The following is a 27,416-nucleotide window of genomic DNA, read 5'->3' as shown; positions in this document are numbered from 1 at the left end:
TAAACTCTCTCTTGGAAGTCGCTTTGGATAAAAGCGTCTGCTAAATGCATAAATGTAAATGTTGTGCGATTAATTTAAGAGCTAGTCTTCTCATTTGAACCCATAATTTTAATAATTTAACATAACTTTTTTCTATAATTTTGGGCATTAAATTTACTTTTCACGTTAGAATATTTGCAAATTTTGTTTAGTAACTTTTATTTAGAAAAGCATTTCAGGTAATCAACCGGAAAAGGAATTCCTTAATGAGGCTGGCTTCATCTTGCTGCCGACAAAGACGAACTACGAAATATTTGATAGAAATACAAATAAAAAATCACGTAGTATGCAAAGTTTGGTGCAAAGTTTGAGGGAACAGAAAGTCTAGCTGTTTATAAAAATGTATAACATTTTAAGCGAATTTGAAGTTAGAAAAAAGTAGATCTGTGCTACAGCCAGACAGGCTGTGTTGAGTAGTGGTGATGTGGTGACGCGGCTCGCCGACGGGAGGCTAAAGCAACTTATCTTGCTAGCTAGCTAGCTGGATTAACCTAGACGTTAGAAAATGTTTTCGGAAATCTGATCTGACTTTTGCTGTCATGGAATATGGAGTAAGAACTGCTTTTTGCTAGCTAGCCGGTGAGGTTACAACTGTTAGGCTACCACTTTGGTTCGTAACTAACGTACTTTTGAGCTATTTAGCCTAAATTGATAGTTTCTTGAGACTGTTGCTAGCTAGCTACAGTAGCTAGCAAATACTTTGAAGTCGTTATAAACAAACTACAGTAGACAGTGTTGCTACCAGTAAGATCACTATCTACATTGTTGAAACTTTCGGGGTACACCTAGTAAAGTAAATATATTTGGCAAAACTTGACACTGTTTTCCATATTGGTGTCTAGGGTACAATCGGTAGCCAACTCGGTTTACGACTATCCAGCTGAAGTATAGCATAGTCGGTATGAGTCTGGTTTTGCGGCCTTTGGAATTATTTTCTTTTTCGACAGTTGTTTGGATCTTTGGTAGTTTGTATTTTATATTTTTGTTTTAACATTTTCACATTACTTTGGAAGCTAAGGCAGATCTTCGTGAGGTACTAAATAATTTTGCAGCAAAAGAAAAGTGGACATCATAAAGGACCTCAGTTAGCTAGCTAGCTAACCTAAGACACTTATCAAAGGTAAGATGACTAGCTCTATATAACTATTAATGTAAATCAACGGAAGTTGTAACAATGCTTATTTTTTCTCAAGTTTTGTGATTTATTGTATTAATTACATCACGTTCATTTCTTGGAAACATCTGAGGCCAGTGCTACGTTTGACACAGAACTTTGGATTCCTAATCAGAAGTCTGGAGACTATATTGACCTCCAGCACTTCTTTCACAAATCGCTAATTCATGCGTTTTTCAAGTCACGTTCCATCGCTGAGACCTACGCGACGACATCAAATGCCGTTTGGTTTTAATGTAATTCCTTGTTTTACGTCAATAACTTAAATTGATAGCATATGTATAAGATAAGGGTAGGCTATACCCAAAGAGAGTGATTTGTTGTCCATGAATGCTGTATTTATTTAAACTATAGTAACATTATGACGCATTAGTTAACTAGCTTGCTAAACTACTGTACGTTCACGTTGCAGTTATAGAATGTACCAACATGCTGGATAGGAGCCTTTTGACAAGCTGGTGTTAAAAGCCGACTCTGTGTCTACTTCTTTACAAATGACAGGATTACATTTCTGTTGACGTTACGAAAAGCATGATCTTTTTAAATGTTGCTAGTCACAAAGGAACGTGCTGTTACCTTACACCCAGCCATACATGACAGAATTTGCATGGACGTGTTGCCCTCTCCAAGCATCTGGCCATGAAAGTCTAAAAGTTAAATGTTACTATCATGGTTTGATGGCCATCACACTTTGTCGATGACTTCACATTTTGTTTATGACTTCAAAATTAGAAACAGGGTTATTGCCAAGTAGGTTTTCAGATTCAAGGAATTTACTTTGGTGATATGATGTATAACAATAAAGATATAGTGCAATGACAAAAACAGGCAGTGAAAATACATTGACTTAAGTGACAAATTAACAGTAGATGTGTTATAAGAAGATAGGTCAGTGTGGGTCAGGCCTTGCTGATGAGGCTGCAGATGAGAAGAAACCGTTCTTCTGCCGTGAGGTGATGGACCTGATGCCTCAAGCTGGAGGGGTACTAAGGGAGTGTGTCCAGGGTGGAGCGTGTCCAGGGTGGAGGGTGTCCAGGGTGGGGGGTGTGCAGTGTGGAGGCTGTCCAGGGTGGAGCGTGTCCAGGGTGGAGGGTGTCCAGGGTGGAGGGTGTCCAGTGTGGAGCGTGTCCAGGGTGGAGCGTGTCCAGGGTGGAGCGTGTCCAGGGTGGAGCGTGTCCAGGGTGGAGGGTGTCCAGGGTGGAGGGTGTGCAGGGTGGGGGGTGTGCAGGGTGGAGCGTGTCCAGGGTGGAGCGTGTCCAGGGTGGAGGGTGTGCAGTGTGGAGGGTGTGCAGGGTGGGGGGTGTTCAGGGTGGAGGGTGTCCAGGGTGGAGGGTGTCCAGGGTGGAGGGTGTCTAGTGTGGAGGGTGTGCAGTGTGGAGGGTGTGCAGTGTGGAGGGTGTGCAGTGTGCAGTGTGGAGGGTGTGCAGTGTGGAGCGTGTGCAGGGTGGAGGGTGTCCTGGGTGGAGGGTAATAGACAGTATTAGGGGACCACTAAGGCCTATATAAAACATTTACATCTCATTTAGCAGACGCTGTTATCCAGACCGACTTACAAGTACAGGGACATTCCCCGCGAGGCAAGTAGGGTGAAGTGCCTTCCCCAAGGACACAACGTCATTTCTGACTCCCATAAAAGCATCCCAAAACTGCATGTCATGGGATCTTTAAGATCCCTCCTACTTCAACTACAAGGATAACCTGCATGGGGGACCGCTAGGCTTTCTCGAGGTGGCCAGAACACCTATAGGGAGTGGTAGGATATAATGTAGAATCAAGCAGTGAGTTAAGATGGATATTTTTTGTTCAGAGGTTAACATTTGCTGCACACCTGTCTGTTGGAGAAGTGATGTTAGCAATTAGAAGAATGGTGTTCTTGGTCTGAGGAAGGGAAACCCATGTTATCTCCCCCTCCTATACCCCTTTTTAGCAATGTTTGTTTTGTCCCTCCTTGGCCCCTTGCAGATGATGTGTGAGGTGATGCCTACCATCAGTGAGGCGGAGGGGCCTCCAGGGGGCGCAGGAGGGGAGTTAGGCTCTGCCTCCCCGCTCCAGTCAGACTCTGAGGGACACTTCGAGTCTCTGATGGTGTCCATGCTGGAGGAGCGCGACCGGCTGCTTGACACACTGCGGGAGACACAGGAGAACTTGGGGCTGGCACAGGGCCGGCTGCACGAGGTCAGCCACGAGAGAGACTCTCTGCAGAGGCAGCTCAACACCGCCCTGCCTCAGGTCAGAAACACCATTAACGTGCTCCTGCCTCAAATCAGAAACACCATTAACATGCTCCGGCCTGGATAGAATGGAACCTACTGCACAAACACAATTCAGCTTGGTCTAATAGGGAGCCATTAGAAACCTTGCCCCCTTATTGATGCTGTCTGTGTTATGCAGGAGTTTGCAGCGTTGACCAAGGAGGTGAACGTGTGTCGTGAGCAGCTTCTGGAGAGAGAGGAGGAGATCGCTGAGCTAAAGGCTGAGAGGAACAACACACGGGTTGGTACAGTAGGATCATACTGGATTGTAAAGTAGGACAGTACAGGAGGAACAGTACTGGATAACAGTACAGTAGATAGTACCACACTGGATAGTACTGTTCAACAGTACTGTATAGTACTGTAGGACCATACTGGATACTACAGTACAGTTCTTTAGTATTAGTGTTGTTTAAGCTCCAAATCTATGAAATGCTAAATCTTGAAAAAAATAATCTTGTCTGTTTGTTTTTGTCTTAAACCCACTTCCACTAATTTTCCTAGGGGACTAGAAACAAAAAAAGTGTTAAAGGGGTCATTGACTGATTTATAGGGTATTAAATACTGTTCCTTAAGTTCTCCGAATAGGGAATGTAACATTGGTTGGGCTGAAAATGCTCCGGGTGCTGTTTTATGCGCCCTAATGCAACCCTGTGAAATAGCCCTAGAATAAAACGAGAGGGTTTCTCCCTTTTATGGTATTCTCATGAATATATAGAAGTACTGCGCGTTGATTGGTTGGTTTACAACCAGCGAAGCTGCGGAGCAAAGATGCAACATTGCCAAACATGCATCGTGAATTGTAGATTTACATGACAACACAGGTTATTTATTTGAATGAAACTGAAATTAATAGACAAACATCAGCCATGCCCGTCGAGTGTTTGGTTCCTTGTTTGGTCCAGACCAGAGCCAAAAAAGGTAGAGACACATTTGTGACGTCACAAATGTGGCTTTTTGGAAACCAACCGTTTTATAATGTAATTTCCAAATTGAGAGATTTGCATAGGAAAGAGGTGTTAATGGACGTTCACTGTATGTCCATTTTACCCACCGAACTATGACAAGGTAAACTCTGTTTTGCAGTTAATGACCCCTTTAAAACAAAGTTGTATTCTGACACACAACACTTATCAATAATATGCCAAAACTAAATGTATATTCATCTGGCTAGCAGTGCGGATGACCTGGGCTGTATTCAGTGTTCAATGACAGTAGAATTCATAGTAGTAAGTGGTCTTCTGCAGTGCTATCCTCTGTTGGTTGCCCCTGGCATGGCGCTTTAAAAACAACGATGACAGCACCTTACAAAAGGGCTGTATAATGTTTGGTATGATTTACAGGGTTAGGGTTAGGGTATGATTTACATATGATGAGAAGAATGTGGATGTTTTGGCCATGTGTATTTGATGTGTACATTTATTATCCTGTTATGAGTGTGTATTTATTTAGTAAATACCTGTGTCCCTGTGTGTATTGAGTGTCCCCGTGTGGTCCTCCCTGTGTAGTTGCTGCTGGAGCACCTGGAGTGCCTGGTGTCTCGTCATGAGCGCAGCCTGAGGATGACGGTGGTGAAGAGGCAGGCCCAGTCTCCTGCCGGGGTGTCCAGTGAGGTGGAGGTGCTCAAGGCCCTCAAGTCCCTGTTCGAGCATCACAAAGCCCTGGACGAGAAGGTGTGTGTGTTGGAGGAGGGGGGGTTCTCATTGAGCTAGCATCGTCTTGAATTTAGTATTAGGTTTGATTTTATATTAGATGATTGTGTGGGACTGCTATGTTGGTAGCCTGGTGGGGCTCAGGTGGGCTGTCTCCCGGGGGTTTCAGTGTGGAGTTTACATGTTCTCCCTGTGCAAGCAGCCCAATACAACACATGCAGAACAGATCTCTTGTCGGGGAAATAATAATCTTAAGTTTTTAACCAATATCAAAATGTAAAACAGCATGGAAACGGCTGCAAAGTATGATGCAAAGTGTTTATTCGAATCTAACACAAAGGATTGATTCCAACAAACGTGCATTTATGTATTCACACCCGGTTGGTCAATTGTCACAGAATTAGAATTGCCAGTACTTTGCTATGTTCTCTTAGCCTGGTCCTAACCAGACCCTCGTACATTTCATTTGTACAGAGGGTCTGGGATCGCTCCATTGACAAATGTTAACTTCCTTAAAGGCGGGTCCTCTGTTGAAGTTTAAAACTATTGGATCTGCCCAGAGAAATTAACGTTTATTTTAGTAATTGAGTATTTATCTGTTGTTCTTGTTTGTGTGCTTCAGGTGAGGGAGAGACTGCGTGTGGCTTTGGAAAGATGCAGCATGTTAGAGGAACAGCTGACATCCACACACAAAGAGGTGCTAACTCACTCACTGTCTCACACACACACACTCTCTCACTCTCTCTCACACACACACGCACATACACGCAATTGCGTATTTAAATATCGCTTTGGTTAAAAGTGGTAAATAAAAAGCATGTAAATGTAAACATTATTTGGTTTCATCCCGTTAGTTGGCATTTTTAGGGGAGCAGAACAGTCAAAAGAGAATGCTGATGGATGGATCGTCTGGACTCAACAACAACTCTGACACCCCCAGCACTAATGGCAAGGTAGGCTAGGGTTAAGGCTAGGACCATGCCTTCAGGGTTAGGTTTAGGGTTAAGGCTAGGACCATGCCTTCAGGGTTAGGTTTAGGGTTAAGGCTAGGACCATGGCTTCAGGGTTAGGTTTAGGGTTAAGGCTAGGACCATGGCTTCAGGGTTAGGTTTAGGGTTAAGGCTAGGACCATGCCTTCAGGGTTAGGTTTAGGGTTAAGGCTAGGACCATGGCTTCAGGGTTAGGTTTAGGGTTAAGGCTAGGACCATGCCTTCAGGGTTAGGTTTAGGGTTAAGGCTAGGACCATGGCTTCAGGATGAGGGGGGGGGGGGGTGTGGGTGTTAGTCATTTGCCTTCCTTGCTTTGGTCTTCTTACCACAGAAACCTGATGGGTTCTGCAGAGATTTGTAATTGTGGAAGGTTCTCCTATCGCAGCAGAAACAGTTCTGTTACAGGCTATTGGGTTTGAGGTCCTCCTCCCTAAGCAAGGCCCTTCTTGTATTTGGAGTCTTTGGCTATGGCTTTCCCAAACTACAACAGTTAGGTTTAGTAAGGCACTTCACAGCCTCTGTATATCCTACATCCTCCCCTGGTGCCTCTGTATATCCTACATCCGTCCCTGGTGCCTCTGCCCCCAGCGCTGCTCAGATGGCTCTCTGGGCCAGCGGGAGGATGTGGAGGAACTGCAGCAGCGGGCGTCCAGGCAGACGTCAGAGCTGGCCCAGATGAAGGACTGCATGGCAGCCATGTCTGCTGGCTTCAGTGAGCTGGAGGAGGACCTGGACACAGCGCGCAAAGACCTCATCAAGTCTGAGGACGTCAACACACGCCTGCAGAGAGACCTGCGAGAGGTAGGCACACGCACACAGGCTAACACTGAACACACACACACACACACACACAGGCTCACTCTGAACACACACACAGGCTCACTCTGAACACACACTTACTCTGAACACAGGCACACAAAGTTACTTGGTTGCATTTTCTCCCTGAAGTCAATAACCCATCAATGTAACCCAGCTAATATAAAGGAGCTGTGAGCGACACGCAACACAAACAAACAATTACAGAATTTTTGACTGTTTAGGGAATTTTGGTGCTGAATTACTGAACAGGTATTCTCTACTTTGATGTCTGTTGACCCACCTGCCTCCTTCTCTCTCCTCCTGTCTGTGTCTGTGTGTGTGTGCATGTGTGTGTGCGCATGTGTGTGTGCGCATGTGTGTGTGTGTAGTCCATGGCTCAGAAGGAGGATATGGAGGAGAGAATCACCACTCTAGAGAAGCGCTACTTGGCGGCTCAGCGTGAGGCCACGTCTGTTCACGACCTCAACGACAAACTGGAGAATGAGGTGGCCAACAAGGAGGCGCTGTTCCGCCAGGTAGGAATGCAGTTATATAGGGTTAGGGTAGTGTTGGGTACATGGTGTCAGGTTTTCATGGTTGGGTTGAACCACGGCTATGTTAGGGTTGTATGGTGGTGTTAGTGTTACATGGTTGTGTTAGGGGTTGCTAGGGTTACAGGGCTGATCTGTGGTTGTGTTTGCAGACAGAGGAGAGGAACAGGCTCCTGCAGGAGCGGCTGGAGCAGGCGGAGCTGAAGCTGCAGCAGACCTTACAGAAGGCCGAGACGCTCCCCGAGGTGGAGGCGGAGTTAGCTCAGCGTGTGGCCGCCCTCAGCAAGGTCAGCTCCTCCCCCATCCTGCTAGCTCCTCCCCCATCCTGCTAGCCCCTCCCCATCCTGCTAGCCCCTCCCCCATCCTGCTAGCCCCTCCCCCATCCTGCTAGCCCCTCCCCATCCTGCTAGCCCCTCCCCAATCCTGCTAGCTCCTCCCCCATCCTGCTAGCCCCTCCCCAATCCTGCTAGCCCCTCCCCATCCTGCTTACCCCTCCCCATCCTGCTAGCCCCTCCCCAATCCTGCTAGCCCCTCCCCAACCTGCTAGCCCCTCCCCATCCTGCTAGCTCCTCCCCCATCCTGTTAGCCCCTCCCCATCCTGCTAGCCCCTCTCCATCCTGCTAGCCCCTCCCCCATCCTGTTAGCCCCTCCATCCTGTTAGCCCCTCCCCATCCTGCTCGACCCACCCCAGCCTGCTAGCCCCTCCCCATCCTGCTAGCCCCTCCCCAGCCTGCTAGCCCCTCCCCATCCTGCTAGCCCCTCCCCAGCCTGCTAGCCCCTCCCCATCCTGCTAGCCCCTCCCTCATCCTACTAGCCTGCTAGGAGACACTTTTCTAGATCTTCACCCATCCCCCTGGGAACAGATACTTGTGGGTCGGTATGAACAGATACCCGTTGAACATTTTAAAGTGACCTGGGCTCATCTTCTCTGTGTGCAGGCAGAGGAGCGCCATGGCAATGTGGAGGAGGGCTTGAGGCAGCTGGAGGCTCAGCTGGAGGAGAAAAACCAGGAGCTTCTCAGGGTGAGAACCCATGTTAAAACCCTGACACATGGTTATCGCTGTTGTGGTTATCATGGTAATCTATCAGTGTTGTGATGTTATCATGGTAATCTATCAATGTTGTGATGTTATCATGGTAATCTATCAGTGTTGTGATGTTTGTCCGGCAGGCGCGGCAGCGGGAGAAGATGAACGAGGAGCACAACAAGCGTCTGTCGGAGACGGTGGACAAGCTGCTGTCAGAGTCCAACGAGCGTCTGCAACTTCACCTGAAGGAGAGGATGTCTGCCCTGGAGGACAAGGTGGGATACAGTGTTCATAATAACTATCAACATCTTAATCACATCTTCACTTAGTAGACGCTCTTCTCTAAAGTGACGCACAGGGCAGGGATTCTAACCTGTGACTCTTTAATCTTCAGTCAAAATCTTGTTGCTCTGAGCTGAACATGTTTTTGTCTTGTTCTCTGTATCTGTGTGTTATGTTACAAGTTTTTCAAGCTAACTTGCTTCTCCTTCTCTGCTGCTTCAGAACACGCTCATACGAGACCTGGAGCACACCAGGAAGCTGATTGAAGAGGCCCATCATGAGAAGGTCAGCAACTGGACAAGCAGTGTGTTCAGAAGACTTCTGAAACAGTTCCTTAATTGGTTAACACCCCCCCCCCCCAGGAGCAGCTTCTGATTCAGATCGAGACCATGCGGACGGAAAGTGACCAGGGCCGGAGCAGAAGTAACTCACTACTACACGGGTATGATCCTCCTCACCTGTTATTTCTGTAGTAGTTCCACACCTGTTATTGGGCTCATTGGGCTCAATTGTTCTCTCACATATATCTTATTTTTATTATAATTGTTCTGCCCCCCTAAGGATCCATCAATATTTGGACTACATAGACAACGTCGGTGTCAAAAGTTTTGTCTTGGTAGCGATTGAGTTGCTTGTATTTTTATTTACGTTTTAGGCTGAAATTAAGTTTTTGTGGGAAAAAATGCCTTGTGTCATGGAGGGAACTCAGTGCAAGCCTACGTCACAACGTCAGCACACGTTAGCAATGACGCATGGATACAACGTGCATAGATGTGCTGTTGATGTGCTGTTGACGCATGGATACAACGTGCATAGATGTGCTGTTGCACAGCTAACCCTAACCCTAACCCTAATGTGCTGTAGATGTGCTGCTGCACAGCGAATATCTTGTCGTGGTGTACTATCAGCACATGTAGCCTACATTTAAGCAAATCAAGACTTGCATGTACAGTAAGTAATGTCACATTAAATAATGTATTTAACTCAAGCTTGTGTGGTGCGTCGCTGTCTTCAATGCCACAGCCTAAACTTGATGTCAAAAGAAACTTTCTCATTTCCAGCGCTTGGGCCATTTCCCCCTAAATAAATGTCAAGCTTATTTACGTTTTTGGGGGCATATTTTCAGTTAGCAGATGGTCATTTGAATCGCGATTCCATCTAAAATACTGCTGGTGACAACGTTACAATAGCTTGTTTCAAAGGGGGTTCTGAATGAATTATGCAATACGAGTAGGCTAAATGCTTGAAAATATCACTAGTTCGGAAAAGGGTAACCCTAAGGGGACGAACCCATCTGCAACCGATGCAAGCAAGCACACCCTACTATTTCCCCAGAAATTGTACCCGCTCTAGTTTCTGTAGTAGTTCCACACCTGTTATTACTGCAGTAATTCCATTGTCTCTGATTGGCTTTGCATCTCTCTGACTGTAGTGTCTTCTCTCCTGTCTCCAGCCGGTCTGTCATGAGCAGTACCCCAGATTTCAGGTTCCCTGTTTCGGCCTCTTCCGTGCTGGACAGCCACTCAGACATGTACAGCAGTGCGCTGGTGCTGCGCCGGCCGCAGAAGGGACGCGTCACAGCGCTCAGAGATGAGCCTTCCAAGGTGGGACGCCTCTGCCAACATCAACATCTGTCTGGACGTATGTGTGTGTTGTGGGCCTGTGTCTTGGGTCTGGATGTGTGTGTGTGTGCTTGTGGGCCTATGTCTTGGGTGTTATGTTACAAGCATGATGGCATAACGTTACAATCATAAAACAGAAAGTGAGCGTGTTTGTGGGACACCTGGAGTGAGTGTAATCATTGAGAGAAAGGGTTGTTTATGTGCTTTGTTGCACTGTACAGTAGACCATCACTTGGAGAAGTAAATACAGCATTTTCCTTAGGAGATCTTATGATTTCTACCAAACCGCGTTTACAATTGGAATCAGATTTGAATATTTTTGTGTCTCTTTCCCTTCTGCTTCCGGTGTGGTCAGCAGCGACAAGTAAGTTAGTGTGACAGTGGTGATGAGGATGAGTGATAATGGCTGAGTGACAGTGGTGTTGAGTGATAATTCTGTCATCAATGAAAAGACTTCCCTCCATGTTGGATACCATTTTATTCTGCCTTCTTTCATCCCATTTATTCTCTTAAAGTTTTTATGCTCCCTCCACTAAGTGTGTTTCTTGATCTTAGTAACTCTCCCTCTTCTCTTTCTAACCTTCTTCTCCCTTCCTCCTCTCTCCATTCTCTTTCCACCCGTTCTGTTTCTTTTCCCCCTTACTCTCAACCTCTAATCCTGTCCTCCTCCTCTTCATCTCTCCTCCTCATCTCCCCTCCTTTTCATCTCCCCTCCTCATCTCTCCTCTTCCTCCTCATCTCTCCTCCCCATATCTCCTCCTCCTCGTCACTCCTCTTTCTCCTCATCTCTCCTTCTCCTCATCTCTCCTCCTCCTCATCTCTCCTCTTCCTCCTCATCTCCCCTCCTCATCTCTCTTCTTCCTCCTCATCTCTCTTCCTCCTCGTCTCTTCTCTTCCTCCTCATCTCCCCTCCTCCTCATCTCTCCATCTCCCCTCTCCTCATCTCTCCATCTCCCCTCCTCCTAATCTCTCCATCTCCCCTCTCCTCATCTCTCCATCTCCCCTCCTCCTCTTCCTCCTCATCTCCCCTCCTCCTTATCTCTCCATCTCCCCTCTCCTCATCTCTCCTCCTCCTCGTCTCTCCTCTTCCTCCTCATCTCCCCTCCTCCTCATCTCTCCATCTCCCTCCTCCTCATCTCTCCATCTCCCCTCCTCCTCGTCTCTCCATCTCCCCTCCTCCTTATCTCTCCATCTCCCCTCTCCTCATCTCTCCATCTCCCCTCTCCTCATCTCTCCATCTCTCCTCCTCCTCATCCCTCCTCTTCATCTCTCCTCCTCATCTCCCCTCCTTTTCATCTCCCCTCCTCATCTCTCCTCCTCATCTCTCCTCCTCGTCTCTCCTCTTCCTCCTCATCTCTCCATCCCCCCTCCTGCTCATCTCTCCATCTCCCCTCTCCTCAGGTCCAAACTCTGAACGAGCAGGAGTGGGAGCGGCTGCAGCAAGCCAACGTGCTGGCCAACGTGGCTCATGCTTTTGAGAATGACATGGATGTGTCTGACCTGGAGGACGACCGTGAGACCATCTTCAGCTCAGTGGACCTGCTGTCTCCCTCGGGCCAGGCCGATGCCCAGACACTCGCGCTCATGCTGCAGGAACAGCTGGACGCCATCAACAACGAGATCAGGTACGGTGCTATAGCTAACCCTACTCATATAGTCTCGGTGTAGCTGTGGTCAGGGTCGGGGTACAGCTAACCAATGTCCCCTTCTCCCGTGGCAGGATGATCCAGGAGGAGAAGGACAGCACCACGATGCGCACAGAGGAAATAGAGAGCCGCGTGGGCAGTGGGGACAGCCTGGGGGGGCGCTTCCGCTCCCTGGGCTCCATCCCCCCGCCCCTGGGTGGAGGAGAGGAATCCTCCCTGGGGGGTTCGCCCCCGGGCTCCGGCCACTCCACCCCCTGCAGGTTCCCTCGCAGCCCCAACCGAGAGGTGGACCGCATGGGGGTCATGACCCTGGTGAGGACCGCTGTCGCCACTACAGACTCCTGTCATTGTCTCTTCGTTTTTCTGATCTCTCCATCAAAACACTCTCATGCTGTTTTCTGTCACTTAAACTGCCTTTTCTCATCAAAATGTTTTCAATTTAAAAGACCTCATTTTATGCATCAGTTATTTTTCTTTAATATCCCAAAGTGGTCAGGTGGGAGAATCAACTCATGTTCCACAGTTTGATTCAATTGATTATCCTCAAATTATACTGTTAGTGGCTACAAATGCTAATTATATTTTTTTCATAATCCTTATTTTGGTTTAGACTTTTTAGAGTTTTTGTGGAATTAGTGTTGCTGCTGTAGCATCACTGTGTCCAATCCTGACCGGATTTTAACATTCTGATAAAATGGCACTTCAAATATCACGCATCACGTTTTCAGGTGATTTAACGATGTCACGTTAAGTATAACTTCTTACCTTTCAAGCTAAATATTGTTTTAGTTTTTAGAGTTAGCTTAGCCTTTACTAGAGCCAGTAAAAGGACGCTGGCACCGGTAAATTAGCCGTGCTCTACCCTTGTCCAAACCCGACCGCACTTCTATCCTCGTAGTAAACACTCGCTGCTGCTGTTTTTCCGGGGATATTAACTTAATCCAAGGTCACCAAACTGACCATCAATGCTGTCAACATATCCGGGAACGTAGTTATGTCCTTCAACATCTCCAAACTATGCGATAAAATCTCAGTTTGAGTGTAGGCCACCTGCTGGATGATTTGTTAAACTCTTCTCATGTCAGTCCCTTGCAAAACCTACAAACATGGTGTGATACCATGTGTGGTATTATTTACCTTCACGTTTCAGATCTACAAAACAAACCTGATAGTGCTCAGATTATTTATTTGTTTTTCCCGCTGTTGCAACTTTCTTTTCAGACATCAAACGTGTTTGCCTGCCCCCCTCCCTTCCTCCCCTCGACTACAGATCCCGTCACACATGATCATGTATTTTCATTGGCTAGACCAAGTAGTGCTAAGCTAGCGTTGAAAACACTCATATGCTAACCCATAGTAGCACTACGATGACAACACAGAAACACTTTTTAAAGTAAAGATCGTCACCCAAGTAACTTTCCTATAGTATTTAGACATGTAAACGTCCATATATGTTCATGAAATTTGACACGTAGATTGTTTGATATCCATAAAGTAATACTACTTACACTTTGCTGGCGATCGCGGAAGAAAATGCTGGCAAAAAGACCGGAAACTGCGTGACGTCGGAAAAATCGGGTTTAGACAATAGGAGCTTACGGCTGTCGGGATTGGACACTGACGTTACATGAGCGTTTTTGAGATGCCCAGCCAGTCAGCTGAGGCTTGTGTGTCTGTGTCTCTAGACAGTCAGCTGAGGCTTGTGTGTCTGTGTCTCTAGCCAGTCAGCTGAGGCTTGTGTGTCTGTGTCTCTAGCCAGTCAGCTGAGGCTTGTGTGTCTGTGTCTCTAGCCAGTCAGCTGAGGCTTGTGTGTCTGTGTCTCTAGCCAGTCAACTGAGGCTTGTGTGTCTGTCTGTGTCTATAGCCAGTCAGCTGAGGCTTGTGTGTCTGTGTCTATAGCCAGTCAGCTGAGGCTTGTGTGTCTGTGTCTCTAGCCAGTCAGCTGAGGCTTGTGTGTCTGTGTCTCTAGCCAGTCAGTTGAGGGTTGTGTGTCTGTGTCTCTAGACAGTCAGCTGAGGCTTGTGTGTCTGTGTCTCTAGCCAGTCAGCTGAGGCTTGTGTGTCTGCGCCTCTAGCCAGTCAGCTGAGGCTTGTGTGTCTGTCTGTGTCTATAGCCAGTCAGCTGAGGCTTGTGTGTCTGTCTGTGTCTCTAGCCAGTCAGCTGAGGCTTGTGTGTCTGTCTCTAGCCAGTCAGCTGAGGCTTGTGTGTGTCTCTAACAGTGTCCCTCTGTAGCACTACTGCTACAACCCTTATATCTCCCTGTCCAACCAGACGCTAGCTTACCTCCCCTTCCCCACAGTGAGTGTTAACAGCCGTGCCCATAGCTATGCGCCCTGCTTCATCCAGGTACCCCTGTTCCTGGTGCCCCTCCCTGGTGGGTGCAGTCTGGTGGAATAGGGTTAGGAGTTAGTCGGTTGTGGGATCAAGTTCTCACCTCTGTTTGGTCAGTCCCAAATTATGTTCATACTATTAGGTCCAGAAGGCTTTCACACTGCCTGCTGTACCAATGCACATGTATTTGTACTACCAATGTGTAACAGATGTCACCCTTTTTGGGCAGATTTTTTACATTATCAAGGATTTCATGAAAGATGGACAGAATGGTGGCTGGGCTGTATTATTTAACCCTGTTTTATTATGGGATTGTGATTTAGTTATTAACCCTGACGGCAGTCCTAGACTCTTCTAGCTGCATAACTGAGACTATAAATACATCAAGGAACTTCCTGTGTTGGACTGCACCCACTCAAGGGCTGTGACTTCCTGAGGGCTGTGACTTCCTGAGGGCTGTGACTTCCTGAGGGCTGTGACTTCCTGAGGGCTGTGTCTTCCTGGGGGCTGTGACTTCCTGAGGGCTGTGACTTCCTGAGAGCTGTGCCTTCCTGAGGGCAGGGACTTCCTGAGGGCTGTGTCTTCCTGGGGGCTGTGACTTCCTGAGGGCTGTGACTTCCTGAGAGCTGTGACTTCCTGAGGGCAGGGACTTCCTGAGGGCTGTGACTTCCTGAGGGCTGTGACTTCCTGAGGGCTGTGTCTTCCTGGGGGCTGTGACTTCCTGAGGGCTGTGTCTTCCTGAGGGCAGGGACTTCCTGAGAGCTGTGTCTTCCTGAGGGCTGTGACTTCCTGAGGGCTGTGACTTCCTGAGGGCTGTGACTTCCTGAGGACTGTGACTTCCTGAGGGCTGTGACTTCCTAAGGGCAGGGACTTCCTGAGGGCAGGGACTTCCTGAGGGCTGTGACTTCCTGAGGGCAGGGACTTCCTGAGGGCTGGGACTTCCTGAGGGCTGGGACTTCCTGAGGGCTGGGACTTCCTGAGGGCTGGGACTTCCTGAGGGCTGGGACTTCCTGAGGGCTGGGACTTCCTGAGGGCTGGGACTTCTAGAGGGCTGTGACTTCCTGTGTTGGACTGCACCCACTTAAGGGCTGTGACTTCCTAAGGGCTTTGACTTCCTAAGGGCTTTGACTTCCTAAGGGCTGTGACTTCCTGAGGGTTGTGACTTCCTGAGGGCTGGGACTTCCTGAGGGCTGAGACTTCCTGTGTTGGACTGCGCCCACTTAAGGGCTGTGACTTCCTGAGGGCTGTGTCTTCCTGAGGGCTGTGACTTCCTGAGGGCTGTGACTTCCTGAGGGCTGGGACTTCCTTAGGGATGTGACTTCCTGTGTTGGACTGCACCACTCCCCTTTGCAGTGGTTTTATCCATTTCCTATCCTGGACCTTGAGTGTGTTTTCCCATTCTCTGTCTGTGGTTTTAGTTGCTTCAACAGGTTTTGGGACATGCTCATGATTGATGTGGTTTGGGAGTGAATATCTTGTGTGTATTGTGTGTGCATGTGTACTGCGTGTGTGTGAGTATTGCGTGTTTGAGCTGGGGATGTTGGTAATCACTAATTCTGCTTTCTCTTCTGCTGCCATGCTTCAGCCTAGTGACCTGCGCAAGCATCGCAGGAAGGTAATCTAGATCTCCTGCCCTCTGGCTGTTTCTTCACTGACGCCCCTAACCCCCACATCCTTAACCCCCATGCCCCTAACCCCCACACCCCTCTCAACTGGATTTAACATCCAATATTATTTAACTGAAATCCCCATTAACCAAGTACAGAAATGCAGATTCCTATAAAGATGAACGATGAAATCCACAGTTTCTGAATTGTTCCTACATTTGGTGCATAAATAAATGTTATTCTGGGTGATGAATACTGGGGTTCCTCTGCTCCCAGTAAACAGGAAGGGCCAGATTAACCGTTCTCCCTAAAAACTTAATTTTGTCCCACGGTACTTTTTCCATTGTCAATCATTAAAATGTTGTTCTGTTGTTTCGCCATCAGTCTGCCCAGGACGACAAGGCCACCATCAGGTGTGAAACCTCTCCACCCAGCACCCCGCGCTCCATGCACCTGCGGAAGGGTGCCGGCTACACCTCCAGCCACGAGGACATCCGGGACATCCATGGGTACTACCATCACACTGATCAATGACCACACATAATGATGAGATTGAAGCCTACTGCTGCTCCAGTCTCCTGCTATTCATAACACTTAATATTACAGCATGCTCGTCTTTAGCTGAGCCAGCCTCTGCTCTGTAACCATCATGTTTGGGCCGAACACCCAGGCTGCCAGCCAGGCTGCCATCCAGGCTGAGCTCCACAGCTCTGGGCTGGACAGCTGTGGCTCACCTTGCTCTCTCCTGGTCCTCAGGATGAACCTGCAGGATGGGCAGGGCAGCAACCCCAGCAGCAGCAGCAGCAGCCAGGACTCCCTCAACAAGGCCGCCAAGAAGAAAAGTATCAAGTCTTCCATAGGACGTCTGTTTGGCAAGAAAGAGAAGGGTCGAGCAGGTTTCCCAGGCAAGGAGCCCAGCAACCAAGGTTGGTCTGTTCTCTTGTTCCCTGTCCTGATGCAGCTGGGAGTGAGGGGGCTGTGTAAGTGTCTAATATCCAACAACAACAGTTTGTTAGGCCTGGGGTAACCAGCACCCCTCTCTCATAAATGTACAGTTAAGTAAGGATTATTTGTTCAAGAATCTGAACAAAACTAAAAGGTTTTCCAAGACTGTATAGAAGGATAACGTCAAGAAACTGATATTATTCTTGCCTGAGCATGTCTAGTCAGAGGGACAGTAGTGAACAGGTCTAGTCAGAGGGACAGTACTAAACAGGTCTTATAGTTTGGTTTCTGTCACTGCAGCTGGTATCCCTGAGTCTGAGAGCAGTCCCAAGGATGGGATGGGTATGGGGACCCTGGGAGGCCCAGCGGAGAAGAACAGGAGGCTGCAGAAGAAGTAGGTATTTCCTGTCATAGATGAAGATGAGGACATCATGTTGCTGGGGGAAGTCAGAAAACAGAGACAACAACTCTAATGGAGTAATCTCCATGATTGTTTTGATTGACGGGACTTCATTTCTTTGTTATAGCATCTCTCAATCTGCTGTTAAGTGCTCACTCTTACTAATGGCTAACCGTATTTGGTGTTGTTGAGTAATTCCTTTAACTTGTAATTAAAGGCTATGTGTACACCAGTAGCAGCAGCTAGATATACATTTATAGGGGGGGGGGGGGGGGGGCTGTGTTCAATCATCCTCAGCCCCTCATATAGAAAAAGGAAACCCTTTAGATCTAGGAACTGGTGGATACACAGCCTAAAATCTTGTTTTCGCTTTATTGTGCACAATGTCTCCCGGTTGTATCAGTCCATTTCACACCCAGTGGATAGAAGTATTGATCTCTCCACCCGTTCGTCTACAATGATTATTAAGGGTGGAGGAGAAAAAACATAAAAAATGGCTTTTACATGAATAAAGGAATGCCATATCACTTGCGGTTAGGGTTAGACCACTCACATTTGCTTCAGCTCACTTTTATTTTGTTAATCCCCCCCTTTTTATTTCATCCCTTCTCATTTCATCTGTAGTCCAAAGACTGGGTAAGTCATGCTGGTTTTGCTTCATGTTGCCCTTCTCTCATGATCTCTGAAGCAGACATACTTTTTGCCTGATGCATTTTCCAATAAGATCTCTAACAGGAATGTGCCTGCCCTTTTTATGCTGCCATAAAACTTTCCTGGGGGTTCTCTTCTGTAAACTGGAGTAGGACCGCTGCAGTCAGCTCATTTCAGGACACATCCTTGTGGGAAGTGGCTACAACTTCCTGACACTGACTGGGCACTTCAAATGGGGAGGTTCTCCATGAGATCTTGCTCATGAAGTTCAAAGTCTCATGTCCTTAAAGCCTCCTCAAGCCCTAGCAGGTAATAGACCTTGAGGTGTGGACTGTAATTCAGTGGGTCTGGATCCTGTCAGTTATTCCATGATGCCACCTACATTTCTCATTGCTGCTAGAATTTAAAAAAGCAGGTCACTTGATGACAATATTTCAAGTACCGTACAAAGGCAAACATGTCATCAAGTTCAAAACAGATTTTACAGGGAAGTCCTACTCCAGTTTTGTCTCAATGACTCAAAGGATGAACATTTATTCCAACCTGTTTTGGCTCCTTCTTTGTTGCTTTCTCTCTATTCGCTGTGTGCCGGGACTGGATGCTGGTTTGCTGGATGACTGCTGGATGACTGGTTGGCTGTTTTACTGTGTGTGTGTGTGTATATATATATATATATATTATATTGACCCAGGTGGATGCTGGTTGTGTTGCAGGCATGAGTTGCTGGAGGAGGCTCGCAGACTGGGCCTGCCCTTCGCCCAGTGGGACGGCCCCACTGTGGTGGTCTGGCTGGAGGTGAGACTGACGCCAGCTTACAAAAAAGGCCACACATACATTTTTTTTGTTTGATGTCACCAGATGCTTTCCTTTTCACCCCTTCAGTAGTGTGTTCTCTCTTTTGTTTGATGTCACCAGATGCTTTCCTTTTCATCCCTTCAGTAGTGTGTTCTCTTTCCCCCCCCCCCCCAGCTGTGGGTGGGCATGCCTGCCTGGTACGTGGCGGCGTGCCGTGCCAATGTGAAGAGTGGCGCCATCATGTCTGCGCTTTCGGACACGGAGATCCAGAGAGAGATCGGCATCAGCAACCCATTGCACCGCCTCAAGCTGCGTCTGGCCATCCAGGAGATCATGTCTCTCACCAGCCCCTCCGCACCACCCACATCTAGAACGGTACTGGACTAGCACTATCTCACACCCAAACACTCTTGGGCTTTTAAAATATATTTATTTCCTATTTAAATATCATATTCTTCAGTTTGACTTCCTCATTACTTGTGAATTAATTTTCTTATTTACCACTTTATACACTTGATTGTTGCTAAACTCTATTTAAACAAAATCATTTAACCTAGTGCTTCTCAACCCAGTGCTTCAAATTGAATTGATGCTTTTAATTAGACATTTTAGTTGCAAACACAAAAATATTGCCATTTCCATTACAAATGTAAATTTGCAACTCATAAGCTACTTAATGCAAACACCATAATTACTCAAATATTTCAGTACATGGTACAATGCTAGCCTGACGTTGTCATACTCATAATTCTAGTCAGAATATGAGTCTGAGAACTCTCCGTTGGGCTTTGACTACAGGGCGTGTTTCAAAGGAGCCTGGAAAACAAATGCCTCTTCGTTAAATTGGATAGATCTACAACCAATCAGAGCAACAGAGTATGTGACGTATGTTAAGCACCGCATAGTTGTTGTCAACAGAACTAAACTACAAGCAGACTTGAAGTATGCTTGAAGAATGAATACAAACGATTTTTGCCGGTGTTGTAAAATTAATTTAAGGGTAGGGAGAGTACTTGTTCACACGGTCAACCTTTTTTGAGCGAAACAATAAAGGGCAATGCATATACGAAGTTGGGCTGGCAGCCAGGCTAGTACAATGCTTCCCTTTTTCCAGTGTTATGTTACAGCCATATTCCAAAATTGATTAGATAGATTTTTCCCCTCAAATTCTACTCACAAAACCCCAGAAATAGATGTTTCTGGCCTAAATCCGGAAGTCCCTGCACATCAATGACACGACTGATATGACATCTTACAATGTACCGTACAATGTAGCTATCTAGCTACCCCAATTAAAAGGTGAGATGACCTTAAGCTAGATGAGGGAACGTGAAACCTATAGTCTTTTACATTTAAAAGTTTTAGGCCTCTTAAAAATAACCAAAAGTTTTTTGTTGTTGTTCAGAATTCACATTAAGTCTTGTGGCCATCAGGTATAGCTCCACGGAACACAGTTTGAGAACCACTCATTTCACCGGATAAATCTCTTTGAACACTTTTAAATTTTCTTTCACTTCGAGCCGCTTCCTGTCCCCTCACGTCTGCTTCCTGTCCCCTCATGCTTCACTCTGCACGTTCACCCTCTTGTTGGGCATCACATGATCAGTCCACTGGGAACATTTGGGTGACACATGAAGAGATGGAGTTCCTGGCGGCCACGCCCCCTACGGTTAGTCTGTGGATCTTACTGGTGTGGTCTCTGTAGACAGCCCCTGTGGTGGTGTAGACTGTAGACTGCCCCCCTGGTGGTGTACCCTGTAGACTGCCTCCCTGGTGGTGTAGATTGTAGACTACCTCCCTGGTGGTGTAGTCTGTAGACATCCCCCCTGGTGGTGTAGACTGCCCCCCTGGTGGTGTAGTCTGTAGACATCCCCCTGGTGGTATAGACTACCCCCCTGGTGGTGTAGTCTGTAGACTGCCCCCCCCCCCCCCCCTGGTGGTGTAGACTTTTGACTACCTCCCTAGTGGTGTAGTCCCCCCCCTGGTGATGTAAACTCCCCTCTGCCCCCCCCCCCCCGGTGGTAGTCTGGTGTTCTAGTATTGTCATCTTTTGTAGTGGAAATCTGTGTTGGACTAGTTTCTATACTAGAGGTGTTGAGACCAGGAAGGGAGTTGTGTTCAAACCACTGGGAAAAGTGCAGTTTTGGCATACAGGAGACTACTGTGGTAGCCATTGTAACAGCATAACTTCTTAATCATCCATTTCCATGTAGATGTTTTCCTCTCAGGCTTATTAGCTCTGAGAATGTAAACAAGCCTCGACCCACAGTAACCATGTGAGGTGATTCAGCAAAGAGATTGTTGCCTTCAACACTCACCATTAATGTCGGATTCTTTGAGTGTAGCTGTAGTGTCACTATTCTGGAGGAAATATAACAAGTGCATGTGCATGTTTGTTGTAATTAACCTGGTGTGCTTGCTATGCTTGCAGTTTTACTTACCCAGTTGTCTGCTTGTAATGATGTACCATAACTATAGGTTTGTAGTAAGATTATCTAGATTACATACATGGAAATTGTTACTGTCATTCCTCATAGACACATCATTTTTAACCAAATGTTAGTTTTGTTCTTGCGCTTAAAACCTTTTCAATAAGAATTTTTAGTAGTAATCTATAACGTATATTATACTGCATTTAACTGTAAAGTTTTCTTTAAACCTTAATTGTTTTGTGCGTTTGTTGCATGATCACCTGCTTAACACCCAACCTTGCTGCCATAACCCCAAGTTGTTTTCTCTCTGCTATTGCTAACATGCTAACCCCAGATTCTTTTCTGCCTGCTAATGCTAACATGCTAACCCCAGGAGGATGATGAGGGTAGCTGGGCCCAGGTTGGCACATCTCTCACACTTCTCACACACGCCTTTCACACGCTGTTCACACATGAATACTCACGCACATGAACGCACACATCTAATGACTAAATATAAATGTAGGACATGGTTAAAGTCAGCCGGGGTTGTTCACTGTGGGGACCAGGGGGGGGGGGGGGGGGGCTGAAAACCAGGCAGCTGCCAGGAACACTCTTCCATGAGCACATCTGTTCTTCTATGAGCACATCTGTTCTTCCATGAGCACATCTGTTCTTACAAATTATAATCTTTGTACCTTTATTCATGGTTCATATTTACTACAAACAAATTCATACCACTTCACTACCACTATGAAAAGTGTCTTGCAGTATGGCATTTTAACTTCCAATAGTTATTGTCCGGCATTTCAAATATCTGTAGTTTTGTCAACTGTATTAAAAGTTTTTTTTTTTTCTTTAGACAGCATTCCATAATTAGTTCAGTAGCATGTAGGTAAGACAATGAAAAACCTTGACAGCAACAAAACGGATGATTGTAGCGAGTTAACTAACCCTAACTAGGTTTCAGAATGACACCAACCCAAACTACCATTGTGGTGAGTGGAGCCACTCACTAAGGGTTAACCCTCACTCCATGTTCTCCTTATCAGATGGGTTTCTACTCTTAAATCCAAATCTCTCGTGTGCACACATACACTGACCCAACTGTTCCTTTATATGTTTATATTTCCTAATTAACACTAGTAGTGTTTCCTATACCCCTAACACACACCCACACAGACACCCACACACTCTCTCACACACACATACACACTTGGACACTCACATCCTTAAATACACCCATATTGACCCACACGTCTTCACACACACACACACACACACACACTCACATCCAAACACCCACAAACTGACCCACACACGCATAGTCGCACACTCTTGCCCTCACTGCCACGTATACACACACTCACGTGCACACTCACGCACCCACCAACACCCACACCCTGTGACGTAGTTCCTCCCTCACTGCCAGACCTTGGCGTACGGCGACATGAACCACGAATGGATCGGGAATGAGTGGCTGCCCAACCTGGGCCTGCCGCAGTACCGCTCCTACTTCATGGAGTCCCTGGTGGACGCCCGCATGCTGGACCACCTCACCAAGAAGGACCTCCGAGGGCAGCTGAAGATGGTGGACAGCTTCCACAGGTATGAAAGAATGGGAGGCTTTCTAAACCCTCACCCTACTGAACCTTAACCCTAAACCTACCTTAGTGAAAGTGCCTGTGGGCATGAAAATGTAAGGTTTCAGAAGATTGACTGATTGCATTTAACATTCTCTGTTCCTTGGCTATTGTCAACAGGAATAGTTTCCAGTGTGGAGTGATGTGTCTGAGGAGGCTGAACTACGACAGGAAAGAGCTGGATAGGAGACAGGAAGACTGCCAGTCAGAGCTCAGAGGTAACAGCCGTCATGTTCTCTAACACAACCTAATCATGCTGTAAGTGTGGAGGTAACAACCATCATGATCTCTCATACAGTGGAACGTCTGCCGTCATAAGTAGAACATCGAGAAATCTGAGGGAATTGATCTTAAGCAAAAAATAATAATAAATACCATCGCAATTTGTCTGACAAAATCAACACACACTAACACTTAATCATTCCCTGCGTCAGTTTTTTGAAGGTCACAATGTCACTCATTTTTGTCCCCTTTACCATTCATCAGATGTTCTTGTCTGGAGCAACGAGCGTGTGATGAGCTGGGTGGAGTCCATTGGGCTTAAGGACTACAGCAGCAACCTGCAGGAGAGTGGCGTGCACGGGGCGCTGCTGGCCCTAGACGCCTCCTTCGACCACAACGCCCTGGCACTGCTGCTGCAGGTCCCCACACAAAACACACAGGTGATCATCCTGCTGCCCCCCTTTCATCCTTGTCCCGATCTCTCTAACCCTACCTCTCTATCCCTACCCTACCTCTCTATCCTTCTCTATCCCTACCTCCTACCTGTCTATCCCTACCCTACCTCTCTATCCTTCTCAATCCCTACCTCCTACCTGTCTATCCTTCTCTATCCCTACCTCCTACCTCTCTATCCTTCTCTATCCCTACCTCCTACCTCTATATCCTTCTCTATCCCTACCTCCTACCTCTCTATCCTTCTCTATCCCTACCTCCTACCTCTCTATCCTTCTCTATCCCTACGTCCTACCTCTCTATCCCTACCTCCTACCTCTCTATCCTTCTCTAACCCTACCTCCTACCTCTCTATCCCTACCTCCTACCTCTCTATCCTTCTCTAACCCTACCTCCTACCTCTCTATCCCTACCCTACCTCTCTATCCTTCTCAATCCCTACCTCCTACCTCTCTGTCCTTCTCTAACCCTACCTCCTACCTCTCTATCCTTCTCCAACCCTACCTCCTACCTCTCTATCCTTCTCTATCCCTACCTCCTACCTCTCTATCCTTCTCTAACCCTACCTCCTACCTCTCTATCCCTACCTCCTACCTCTCTATCCTTCTCTAACCCTACCTCCTACCTCTCTATCCCTACCCTACCTCTCTATCCTTCTCAATCCCTACCTCCTACCTCTCTGTCCTTCTCTAACCCTACCTCCTACCTCTCTATCCTTCTCTAACCCTACCTCCTACCTCTCTATCCTTCTCTAACCCTACCTCCTACCTCTCCTTCTCTAACCCTACCTCCTACCTCTCTATCCTTCTCTAACCCTACCTCCTACTCCTCTATCCATACAGGCTCGAGCTGTGTTGGAGCGCGAGTACAACACCCTCCTCACCGCGGCAACAGAGAGGAGGATAGAGGAGGTGAGATCCCGTCTTATTAACAGTGAACTTTAATCAGAGAGGATAGACAGGGTCATTGACAGCTATTTACGGTTAGCCCCCCCAGAAAGACACACCAGCTAAATCCCATTTGTAAATATTAAGCATTGTATATGCAAGCAGCTTATAGCTGACCCTAACCCTAACCTTGTAGGATGATCCAGTGTTTCCCACACAGACTAATTTGTGGCGGTGCGCCACAGAATCAACACCGGCCGCCACATATTGCGTTTCGTAAAACTTTTTTTTTAATCGCTATTTAGGTTAAAACACGCAGCGTATTCGTTCAGCTGCATTTCCTTTCCCCTGCTTTCCCTCCGTCTCTCTGTCACTCATGCGTCTTTCTCACATATGCACACAGTCACAACGTCAGCACACGTTAGCAACATTGCATACATACGCCGTTCTAGTAAGACCGACAGCTATATCAGCGAGCCTTCAGCATTAGTGCCGTAGCTAAAAGTTGATGAAAGTTGAGGCTACTTTTCGCTAGGTACCTTACTCGAAGGTTCCCCTCCGTTCTTTTGGTGAGAAGTCTCAGGAGCTAGCTACTTACCTGGCGTCATGGAGCCGACCAGTTAAATAGTTGTTTAGCACTAGCGTTGCTACATGCATAATGCAGAAATGATATGTTAGCTGTTGTTAATTTTGTAAAGGTGTGAATCATTTTGGATTAATATTTAATGTAACAAATTATTAACAAATTAACTGTAACAAATTATTAACAAAGGAATTATTACGACCCCCCCCGGTCTGACAACCCCCTCCCCGCCACAACTAGATTTCTAATCTGTGGAAACACTGTGATCTGCACATTTTTACACCCTTTACTGACACTTCCTCACCCATCCCACCCTTTACTGACACCTCTTCACCCAACCAATCCTTTACTGACACTTCCTCACCCATCCCACCCTTTACTGACACCTCCTCTTCTTTCCTTCCTTTTTCAGGATGATGATAAGAGCTTCAGAAGAGCTCCATCTTGGAGGAAGAAGTTCCGTCCTAAAGACGTGCGTGGCGTTCCCCCTGGCTCCTGCGACACGCTGCCCATTATGTCGCCCTCCACGCAGCCAAAGAGAAGCCCTAGCGATGGTGAGGTGGCTGCTGGAATATCAATCATGTGATGGTGATCTGACATCATTGTACATTTTAACCAAACACAGACTTTAAAAATTTGCTTTTCTACAGTTTTGTTGGTAATTTGCTTGTTTCACGTGTGTGCTGGGGTACATGTGCATCTGGGAATTGCAAGTAAATAACAGCATGTTTTGCATGGGGTTGGCATCGCAATGCAGGGAGTCAGTCTGCCATTCAGAGGCTGGAAACTGCCACTGTCCGGACGTACTCCTGTTAACACCTAACCCTCCGTGAGTACACACACTATGTAAGGGAGAATGTATAGAACGCCGTTGTCAATATCGGGAAAATAAGCCCCTTCGGAGCGAAACAACACCTCTCCGCTTCGCATAGGGGTGTTGTTTGCCCTGTCGGGGCTTATTTTCCCGATAATGACAACGGCGTTCTATACATTATCCTGCTTATTACACGGCTACTTGCCAACAAAATTTCTTAAGTGTGTCTTTTTACAATTTATTTGTTACCATTCGTATTGTTGATCAGCAGAGAAATAGTTCGCCAAAGACGTTGACTTCATAGACTAAACATTCTTTAGGCTTCAAATCAGCTGACGTTGCTAAGCAACGTAGTACGCTGTGGTTGAAAAGTTACCGGACTACTTGCGGAGTGCTACGAAAGACGTGAATCAGAAGCAAAAAGGCCACTTTCCTTGACAGTGGTCTGTTATACATAGCAACGGTCTGTTATCAGAAAATTGTTGGGAAGCCCCAGTCAAGTGAATGGAGCTTTCTACAGCGTTAAGAAAAGCTGTGTAATAACTCCTGTTAACACACACACTATCTCCTGCTAACACACACTATCTCCTGCTAACACACACTATGTCCTGCTAACACACACTACCTCCTGCCAACACACACTACCTCCTGTTAACACACACTATTTCCTGCTAACACACATCGCGTATTTGTGTAAGATAGGCTACATGGCGAATAAACCGGATTCTGATGGGCATGGGAGAAGAAACTTAACCAAATTAGCTTCGGTTAAACAGTCATGGGAGGAAAATGCCACAGTTGTTACAAATCAAGTTCACCTACATAGACATTTCTTATGATTTTTTTTAAATCTTTCATTGAAGAAATGTAACACGCCATAAATCAAAACAATGTAACGTAGCTTTGCAGAAAGAAGACCCTGGCCTCGCTAGCAGTGTGCACGGACCAAGCTTGGGCCCTTAAAATAGCATCTGAATAATGCACCATTGACTTTAGACCACGTTTTTCCTGGTCAGTAGCGGAATTGCTGAACCGCCCACGGGAGCACAAGGTCATTTCGACGTGCGTCTGTGGAGGGAAAAGTAGGCTTTGCGTCGAGTGCAAGCTAGGAATGACACTTGCGTTGTTGACTAAGTCATTTGCGCTGGGTGCAAGATAGGGCCCATGATCTCCTGTTAACACACACAAAGCTCCTGTTAACACACTCTGCTCCCTTAACCTTAAAACTATCCCTAACTCCTTACCCAAACCCTTAATGTAATTATAACCCTAAAATCCTCTAGAAATAGCAATTGAAATTGGAGAGACCAATAAAATGTCCCCACAAGGGTAGTAAAACATGGCCACTCTGCTCCTGTTAACATAAACACACACTCTTTACTGTCAACACATAATAAATACATTCCTCACTTCTACAGCACTCCCTTCTCTTGTAAGGGGGTGGAAGCATGTTGTGACCCAAACCCCGTCATGGTTAAATAATGCATGTTCACGCTTCTTTACCGCTTGTCGCTCTACTGCTTCTCTACACATTCTGTCTCATCTCTCTTATCATTATTTCTCTAGGTGGATGTTGGTCTGAAGACGAAAATGAACTGTTTTCCCGTCAGGAATGGATGTTGACCTGACCAACAAGAACAC

General features: G+C 46.8%; 1 protein-coding gene across 12 annotated transcripts; it reads left to right on the top strand.

The window, feature by feature from the left end:
* The first annotated feature begins 215 nt into the window (after positions 1–215).
* Positions 216–27,416, top strand: ppfia1 (PTPRF interacting protein alpha 1). Of its 12 annotated transcripts, none has more exons than XM_047042407.1 (32): positions 216–2,166; positions 2,743–2,790; positions 3,176–3,442; positions 3,605–3,706; positions 4,974–5,138; positions 5,740–5,814; positions 5,972–6,070; positions 6,695–6,907; positions 7,294–7,440; positions 7,608–7,742; positions 8,394–8,477; positions 8,627–8,758; positions 8,988–9,050; positions 9,128–9,207; positions 10,219–10,369; positions 10,743–10,751; positions 11,789–12,012; positions 12,108–12,345; positions 15,950–15,979; positions 16,356–16,480; positions 16,728–16,897; positions 17,217–17,310; positions 17,941–17,952; positions 18,681–18,762; positions 18,937–19,137; positions 20,369–20,431; positions 22,606–22,781; positions 22,937–23,034; positions 23,303–23,478; positions 24,334–24,402; positions 25,374–25,515; positions 27,342–27,416. In XM_047042407.1, the coding sequence occupies exons 1-32, from the start codon at positions 2,083–2,085 to the stop codon at positions 27,401–27,403; spliced, it is 3,816 nt and encodes a 1,271-aa protein (XP_046898363.1). In that variant the 5' UTR covers positions 216–2,082; the 3' UTR covers positions 27,404–27,416. The 12 variants fall into 12 exon arrangements, with proteins under 12 accessions (XP_046898363.1, XP_046898371.1, XP_046898362.1 ...); XM_047042406.1 differs by lacking the exon at positions 216–2,166 and adding an exon at positions 25,719–25,790 and having other exon boundaries at positions 2,740–2,790; XM_047042415.1 differs by lacking the exon at positions 2,743–2,790 and having other exon boundaries at positions 216–1,159.

The sequence above is a fragment of the Hypomesus transpacificus genome, chromosome 19, assembly GCF_021917145.1.
Source record: "Hypomesus transpacificus isolate Combined female chromosome 19, fHypTra1, whole genome shotgun sequence".
NCBI classification, from domain to species: Eukaryota; Metazoa; Chordata; class Actinopteri; order Osmeriformes; family Osmeridae; genus Hypomesus; species Hypomesus transpacificus.
The sequence above is the reverse complement of the archived record's forward strand: the minus strand, read 5'-3'. Positions and strand labels throughout refer to the sequence as shown.

Excerpts from the sequence above, each read along its gene's own strand:
- ppfia1 (XM_047042407.1), top strand. The coding sequence starts at position 2,083 with ATGTGTTATAAGAAGATAGGTCAGTGTGGGTCAGGCCTTGCTGATGAG. Across the intron at positions 6,908-7,293 it reads TGCAGAGAGACCTGCGAGAG|TCCATGGCTCAGAAGGAGGA; the intron begins GTAGGCACACGC and ends GTGTGTGTGTAG. Across the intron at positions 22,782-22,936 it reads ATGGTGGACAGCTTCCACAG|GAATAGTTTCCAGTGTGGAG; the intron begins GTATGAAAGAAT and ends TATTGTCAACAG.